Source organism: Eulemur rufifrons, chromosome 7, assembly GCF_041146395.1.
Source record: "Eulemur rufifrons isolate Redbay chromosome 7, OSU_ERuf_1, whole genome shotgun sequence".
Lineage (NCBI taxonomy): Eukaryota > Metazoa > Chordata > Mammalia > Primates > Lemuridae > Eulemur > Eulemur rufifrons.
In genome coordinates, this window is record NC_090989.1 from 198680630 (window position 1) to 198688679 (window position 8050).

The 8050-nt window shown below is 55.0% G+C and overlaps 1 protein-coding gene across 5 annotated transcripts; it reads right to left on the reverse strand.

Moving 5' to 3' along the window:
• Nucleotides 1-332: 332 nt before the first annotated feature.
• CDK20 (cyclin dependent kinase 20) lies at nucleotides 333-7347 on the reverse strand. Of its 5 annotated transcripts, XM_069473999.1 has the most exons (8): nucleotides 7218-7347; nucleotides 6773-6886; nucleotides 4347-4535; nucleotides 4009-4130; nucleotides 3780-3842; nucleotides 3072-3195; nucleotides 2469-2624; nucleotides 333-871 (listed from the first exon to the last, which is right to left on the reverse strand). In XM_069473999.1, the coding sequence occupies exons 1-8, from the start codon at nucleotides 7290-7292 to the stop codon at nucleotides 674-676; spliced, it is 1041 nt and encodes a 346-aa protein (XP_069330100.1). In that variant the 5' UTR covers nucleotides 7293-7347; the 3' UTR covers nucleotides 333-673. The 5 variants fall into 5 exon arrangements, with proteins under 5 accessions (XP_069330100.1, XP_069330102.1, XP_069330101.1 ...); XM_069474001.1 differs by lacking the exon at nucleotides 3780-3842; XM_069474000.1 differs by lacking the exon at nucleotides 3780-3842 and having other exon boundaries at nucleotides 6773-6924; nucleotides 7214-7347.
• Nucleotides 7348-8050: the final 703 nt, after the last annotated feature.

The following is an 8050-nucleotide window of genomic DNA, read 5'->3' on the forward strand; positions in this document are numbered from 1 at the left end:
ACCCTGGACCTCCACTTCTGTCCACTTCACTTCCAAATGAGTGCTCAGTCATGTGAAGGACACAGGAAGCCCTGTGGCTGTGACCCCCAAAAAACGAGTGTCATGAGATGATGCCACCTCTGCCATTTCCCTTGATAGGAATGGAGGAGGAGCAGACATAAGGCAGAGCCACTTGGGTTTCTATAGTAAATCTCAGATCCTGAACTCGAGTGTTTAATGTCTCTCAGAATAAAACCAAACCAAACCTTTCTTCCCACTTGAGTTTCTAACAGGAGGACATATTACTCTCTGTACCAGTTCTAACAGGAATGTCCTTGACCAGGAGCCAGAGCCTGGGAAACTTAGCACTAGGCAGGCATCGCCATTTTGTGTGGGCAGCGGAGCTCAGTGTTTCTGATGGTTAAGTCAGCAGCACACAGAGGTGACGCTCACTGAACACAGGGCAGGCTGTGGGGCTCCTCTGCTGGTCTGGGCGTCCTCATCACCTTGGCTGGGAGTGTGACTTCTGTCTCCTTAAGGCCAGCCCTCACGAGGGCTAAGGAGCAGGATGAGGTGTGAAGTGGGCCCAGGGTGGCCATGGGGAGGCCTTGGAGGGCTGACTCAGGCAGGTGGCAGAGGAACAAGTGGCCTGGGTGATCCTGAGGGGCAAGCAGCTAGGACCAAGGCCAGTGTCTCACCCCTCCGGAATAAAGGGCTGAATCAGCTCCGGATTCAACAGTGACTCCTCAAGAGGCCGGTCCACGTGGAAGTCATGGACGTGGGGGGGCCCTGGGTGGGCCTTGGGGGCCAGTCCCCCTGGGCGCTGAGGAATCAGCAGCTCAGATGGGTGGGCAGGCAAAGGAGCTGTGAAGAAGTACTGATGCAAAAGGGCCTGGGGGTGGCAAGTAAGAGACAGCAGAAGGAAACCAGTCACCTCCCTATCCCCAGCCTCAGGCCAAAGGCAACTGGCTGACTCACTGCTTTAGCTACTCATGCATTCAGCTGGCTCAGCAAACCTCTCCTGAGTGTCCACTATCTCTGAAGCGCTGTTCCAGAGGCTGGAGACACAGTGGTTAACAAAGCAGACAAAAGTCTGCCTTTTCAACATAGGTGGGGGTGGGGAATAATAAACAAGATGAAGTAAAACACACAGCAGTCAAATAATGATACACTAGTCGGAACTCTGTGGAAAAAGGAAAGCAAGAGGGGGAATGAGAAATACTGGTGAGACTGCAGATTTGAAGAGTGGTAAGGGAAGGCCACCTGAGTGACATTTGAGCAAAGACCTAAGAGAGGTGAGTGAGCAGGGCATGAGGCTCCAGAGCAGGGACAGAAGACCCCAGAGGGTGTCCTGGTGTATTCCAGGACATGCAGGAGACCACAGGCCTAAAGAAGAGTGAGCACAGGGGACAAGAGGAGGCAGGGTCAAGAGGTGACAGCACTTGAGCATGCAGCACCTTGGGCCACAGGAAAGACCCTGGCTTTTCCTCTGAGTGACACGGAGCCACAGTAGGGCCCGGGCAGAGGATGGGTGTGTTCTGCTCTGCTTGGACAAGGTCCCTCTCTCTGCCAGGTGGAGAAGAAATTAAATGGGATGAGGGAGATACGGGTTCTGGGAGGCAACCCAGGAGAGAAGCGGTCAGGAGGCCTGGATGCGCTGTGGAGGAAGAGCCCACAGGAGCTGCTGACAGCAGGGACTGAGGTGGCATGCATAAACACAGGCTGCTGGTGCTGAGTGAGAAGAGGACACAGGCATGCCTGAGGGTGAGGCCTTGACATGCATCAGCCCGTGGCTCCTGTGGTGCTCATCATCCCCACTGGCCTTCCAGCCGCAACCCGAGTCCTCCCCTCCAGGCTGCTGCTCACCATTTCTCTCTTCAGTGAACACCTCCTCAAACACCTCCTGGTGCCTAAACCTGCCCTCCACCAGAAAGCCTTGCTTGACCCCACAGTCAGCCCTGCCCTCCCTCCTGGGGCTCCCATAGCCTAGCGGCATGCCCTCTTATAAGCTTTTAGGCCTGGAGCTACCTCACCACAGGTCAGCTTGTTCACCACCGGTGCCAGGGTCCAGGACGATGCCCAGCATGTGCCGCATACTCAGGAAATACTTACTAAAGGACTGAAGGAACAACTCCCTAGTAACTCTCTTGTTGCATCTGCCACGTGGTCTGTGGCAGCCCAGGTCCCAGCACACCCAGACACGTGCTCTCCTGTAAGGTGGGCATGATCCTCCAAAGCCGCCCCCAGAGCCTCGGGGAACACCGGGGATGTCCAGTGGGGTCTGCTCACAAGAGGCACGACTGCTCTGAGGCCTCTGTCCCCAGGGATCTGGGAGCAGCGTAGGCATCCCAGACACCTGGTTCTGGTCCCTGTCCATCACAGGTTCTGAGGGTTGCTGACTTGATGGGATCATGTGGCCACCAAGTGCAGAGTACATCAGGGCAGTGGAGGGGAGCTGAAGAAGCAGAGACCGTGGTCTCTCACCCTACCTGGGAGGCTGCGATGCGCCGGCGAGGAGGGCAGAGGAGGAACTGACCCAGCAGGTCCAAGGCCTGAGGAGAGGCATCTGGCAGCACCTCCTCCAGGGGCACGGGCGCCTGCTCCTTAAAGGAGATCTTGTTGTAGTCGGGCAGCTCAGTGATCTCCTGGGTTGGGGAGCACAGGAGGAGGCATGTAAGAGCGAGCACTCGACACTCCCTCTGCCACCAGCTCTCAGTCCCTAACATACGCCCATGCTCACACCTTGCTCCCCACTCCCCACTCCCACCCCTGGCATCATTCATTCACTCATCCTCTCCTACATTCCTTCATCCATCCCCTCACCCTCTCAGATGCCGGCTCTGTGCCCAGCTTGCTAAGACGCTGTGTATGTGTGTGCTGGAGTGGGAAAAGGCAGAGGACAGGCCTGCCCCCAACCCCCCGAAGTATGGTAAAATGGAGGAACCTCTGAATTAGGACAGAACAGTGGTCCTGTGGGTCCAGGAGGGTTGGGGCCAGGAGAAAGAAGATACAAGGGGAGGGAACAGTCACTTGCTGTTGGGAAGTTCAGTAAACCTGCCCCCACTCCCTTCCCACAAAGGGCCCCTACAAACCGGCCAGACTTTAGGGCTCAGGGTGCCCAAGATGCGAAGCACACAGCAAAGCTGTTCAATGTCGTTCTCGCCCGGGAAAAGGGGGGACCCATTCAGCAGTTCCCCCATGATGCAGCCCACGGCCCTATGGACACAGAGCCCCAAGCTGCTCAAAGATCTCCCACCGTTGGACACAGACCTCCCCATAGCAGCCCCAAAGCCTCATTCCAGGGCAAAGCCCTCTGGAGTTTCACTTCCAGGGGCACAGTCCCCAAACAGTCAAAGCTCCCACAGTTCTGAGACTTCTCAGAGCCTCCCACAACTCAGACCTGTGGGCACTGCCAACCATACTTCCCCCCAAAAAAGGCTCAGAGCCTTCACATCCAGGGACACAGGCCTCTGACCATTCAGAGATATCACATCTGAGGATCTAACCCCAGAACAGACCAGCTCAGACCCTCCCTACCTTAAACCTCAGACCACCTCCCCACCCAGCCCAGAGGCTTCATACCTGGGACCACCATTTTCATCCCACCTGACCCCCACTCAGTTCAAAAACATCATGGTGAGGAACACCAACCCCAAAGTGTTCAGAATACCCTAGTCATGGAAGACACCCTCAACCTAGAGCTCCCATCAGGGAAAAAAGATATCTACTATCTCAGAGACCTCAGGGTCTAGCAGAAATCTAAGACCCACATTACCCCATCCCCACCACAGGGGTCTCACCACAGGTCAACACCCTGGTCATACTGGCAGGCACCATACAGGAGTTCAGGGGCTCGGTACCACCTGTGAGGAAGAGGACTGGTGGTCACAGCCAGGCCACTGGGCTGGGAGGAGAATGCCCCAGAAGGTTACCCCAGCTCAACACCAGCCCCACAAGCAATGTCTGGACAGAAGGCTCAGAGCATCTCTTTCCCAGTGAGAGAGCTGGAAGAGATCCAGCCTTTCCTACCTGGTGGCCACCTGGTGTGTGTAGGGGCGGCTGCCATCTGGGGAAAAGATTCGGGCCAGGCCAAAGTCTGCTATCTTGAGCTGGCCTGAGGAGCTGATGAGCAGATTGGCAGGTTTCAGGTCCTGGGGATATCAAGAAAGGCATCAGTCTCTCAAATTTCACAGAGGGCCTTGGGACAGGGGAAGCTTGGCAGGCTGACCGCCCAGGTCAGCTGCAGTCCCCACTCCCTCCAGTGCCATGCCCCAGCTATTTACCTGAAAGCCCTGACCACCTCTGTCCCCCACCCTCAAGCTGAGTCAGCCCCCCAGGTCCCACCCGTGGCCCATGCTGGGACTGACCCGATGCACAATGTTGTTTGCATGGCAGAAGGCAACACCCTTGAGTAGCATCTGCAAGTAGCTCTTGACGTGTGCCTGGGCCAGCGGCCTCTGGGCATGGCGCACCACCTCAGCCAGATCTGACAGCATGAATTCAAAGGCCAGCACGAAGCCTGCGCCATGCGGGAACACAGCCTTCAGCTGTACCACCTGAGGGAGGGACACCCTGTTAGCTCCAGACCTCTCTGTGACCCCAAGACTCCCAGTCAGTGCCCTGACAGAGGACCAAGCAGGCAGAGAAGGTGACATGGGACCTGAGCTCAGAACTAGAGAGCTCAGTGTTCACGTTGCTCTGCTCTCCTGAGACAACGCAGACCCCCCACTCTAACTCCACGAACATTCAGGGAAAAGGCCTAAAGAAGGTCACTTAGTGGCAGTATCTATTCCCCCAATCCAGCCCACCCACCCGAAAATCATGTGGCTGGCACACACGAGCACAGATCTCCTGTTTCCTCTAGAGCCATTAAATCCCAGCACCAAGGGAAGGGCGCCAGGAATCACTTCTTCCCCAGTGCTGGGGCAGCTGGAGACAGATCACACACACAGAAGCCACCACTGTCAGAGGGGCCAGGCTGCACAGAGCAGTGAGCTGGGAGACTAAGGACTCTAAGGAATTCACAACACAGGGAACAAATGATTAACAAATACATGAACGAATGGGATATGTTCAGGTTCTGATAAGCACAGGATAGAAATACAAGAGAGTAGTGCGATTCTGAGTGGGTGGAGAAATGGATAATTTATTTAGATGCAGTGGGGTCAAGGAAGGGCTAGACAAGAAGCCAGTTATGTAGAAATATGGGAAGAAGCTACAGGCAGGGGAACAGCAAGTGCAAGGCCCTGAGATCAGCATAGAAGGAAGTCAGAGGGACACAGAATGTGAGGTCCTTTCCGGGAAGGATGTGTCTGCTCTGTTCTGTGCTCCCTGGGCCTAGCTCGGTGCTGGGCACTGGAGAGATGCCTAAGAATCTGTGTTGAATGAGGGAAATGGGAGAGGCCGGCTGGAGGTGGGCACACGGTGATGGTGCTCTAAGTGTGAAGAGAAGTCAACAGGGCTATTTGAGCAGGGGAGTGGGTGATTTTATTCATATTTCTCACAGAGCCCTCTGTGGCTGGGGAGAGCAGCAGAGAGGCTGCTGCTGTTTTTCTGATGAGTGGTGACAATGACCTGGGCTGGGGGCAAATGTGGAGTATGTTTTAAAGATCAGGATTACTGATTCACCAGATGTGGGGACTATGTCACCAGCCTCTTTATGGATCTCTCTCCACCTATCCCACACATGCTATCTGGAAGCCCTTTTATTTTCCTTGAAAATTAGCTCTGATTTCTCTGGTAGTACACAATCATTTTACAGATCAAAACACAAGCTTATGTTCAGATAAGACACAAAATTATAAAGAAAGAAAGAACAAAAGAAAAATCCTACTACCTATAATCAGTCTTAGAGTGTATTCCATGAGGCTTTACAGCAGGTAGGGTACACAGTGATACACATGCATATAATATTTTCAAACAAAACCCAGATGTCACAGAGTTTTATAACATGGTTTTGTCACCAAATATATCATGAACATCTCCAGAGGACAAGGAATGTAAGTCAGAGGATGGCAGAGACCCACCCTTGTCACTTTCCAGGGAGTTGCATATGTTCCCTACTCTGGCATGGATCAGAGAGCGAGCACCATAAGAGAGTATTGACGCTGGGAGTGAAAGATGTCCCTCGTTCCCACAGCCCCTCTGGTACCCCGTCACAGCACAAACCACACCAGGTTGGCCCTAACGTCTCTGTCAACATTACCACACTTAAGTTCTCAGGAGCCTGGCTGGAGCTGGTTCCTCTCTGTGTCACCAGTGCCCTGCACAAGGTAGGGCCTACTGGAGGCCCCAAGGGAAGAATGTCTGGATTCCTCAATCGGACCTGGGACAAGGCCTCCACTGGCCAGCTGAGGGCCCTTGAGCTGTTGACTTAACCTTCTACCCTTGCCTAGGAAAAGGAGATCCTGAAATCTGCCTTGCAGAGCAGTAAAGAGGAGTCAGCGTGACATGCTTACATAAAGCGTTTAAACATGGCCTGCAGAACACACTAGGAGCTCAACAGGTGCTACTTATCATTATTAGAAATCACTAAATATTTTAAGAAAAAAATAAGTTAGTAAATGAATGAATGAGTACATAAATAAGTGGGTAAATGAGAGAGTGATTAAGTAAGGAATGAAGAAATTAGGTTAATGAGGGTGAACAAGTGGGCAAAAGTCGGCGTTAGGAGGCAGATGGACGAGCAGAGTGGGTGAGTGACAGAGGGAAGTGTAAGTGGGTAAAAGAAGGCACGAGGGAGCGGGAAGGAGGGCGAGAACCGATGCCTCACAAAGCCCCCTTCCGCACTCACGTATGGACTGTCCTCGATCTCCTGCAGAGCCTTGATCTCCCGCAGGGCCTGGTTGGGGATGCCATCCTCCAGCCGCCGCAAGGCCACTTTCTTGAGGGCAACTATCTCGCCAGTCTGCAGGAAAGAACTAAGATATTGCCAGCCCACCCCGGCTGGGAAAGAGAAAGAGAGGGGGAGAGAAAGGCGGAGGGGGAGCGAGAGAAACGCATCCCCGGGCTCGGCCACGGGCACTCCTCACTCCTCGCACGTCTGAGAGGAGCCCCGCCCTCGGGCAAACAGGGGCATGAGCGGAGGCGGCGGTGTCCGGAAGCGGTCCAGGAAATGGGTAGGTCTTAAAAACCGTGTTGAATGTAAAAAAGGTAGGAAACCGAAGCAGTCTGCAGCGTTAGGCAGCGGGAGGAGAGAGCGCACTGCCACCGCACTGCCGACCCCGGTCCCGACTCACCTCCACGTGCTTGGCCTTGAATACGATGCCGTGGGCGCCCTCCCCGATGCGGCCCAGAATGCAGTACTGGTCCATCGGGGCGCTGCGCGCGAGTCCGTCCCCCTTGAGCTCCCGAATCCCACCGCCTTGCAGAGCTCGCGCCGACGCGACTGCCTAGCAACGAAGCCCTCAGCAAATCGCTAGGGCTGGGGCGGGGCCGCCAGGGCCACGTGACCGAGAGAACGAGCGGCGTTCAGTCGGGGACTGGCGCTCGGGGCTTGACTGTGCGTTTTCGTAGCCCTTCGCCGACACGCAGCAGTGTGTTTCATTCAGCCTAGGTCGTCCACGCTCCGAGAGCGCGCCAGCGGCTGGGGCCACCCAGCAATGGCTCCCGGTACGTCCTCTCCGTGCCGACCTGACGTCACGTGACGAGTAGCGCTCGCGCGCGCAGCCGGCGGGGGCGGGCGCCTTTCCTGGGCAGGCCGGGAGCTTGCCACCTGTGTGCGGGCTGTGACAACACGCAGGGCCTTGTTCTATGAGGCCCAGGCCCAATGATGATGAAGAGGGACGGCCCGGGGTTGGGCCTCTTGGCTTGGGAGGTCATCTGGCAGCGTTTACCCAGAGCTTTTAAAAAGGGCATACTCTGGCCCAAAAAGGGCAAAAAATGAAAGTAGCCCTTAAACTTCTGAAAAGTTGCTCAGACTCACACATAATAAAACAAATGCAAGATAGATTTACAATTTCAGCCCAGTGGTGTTGTGCACCTGTAGTCCCAGCCCCTTGGGAGGCTGACATGGAAGGATCTCTTGAGCCCAGGAGTTGGAGGCTGCAGTGAGCTGTGCTCACACCACTGC

Bases quoted from the DNA above. Each gene is read 5' to 3' on its own strand.
- CDK20 (XM_069473999.1), bottom strand. From the start codon at position 7,292: ATGGACCAGTACTGCATTCTGGGCCGCATCGGGGAGGGCGCCCACGGC. The intron at 4,131-4,346 runs GTCAGTCCCAGC...TGATATCCCCAG, and splicing joins CAAACAACATTGTGCATCGG to GACCTGAAACCTGCCAATCT. The intron at 2,625-3,071 runs GTTTGTAGGGGC...TCCCCAACCCAG, and splicing joins TGAGCCCTAAAGTCTGGCCG to GAGATCACTGAGCTGCCCGA.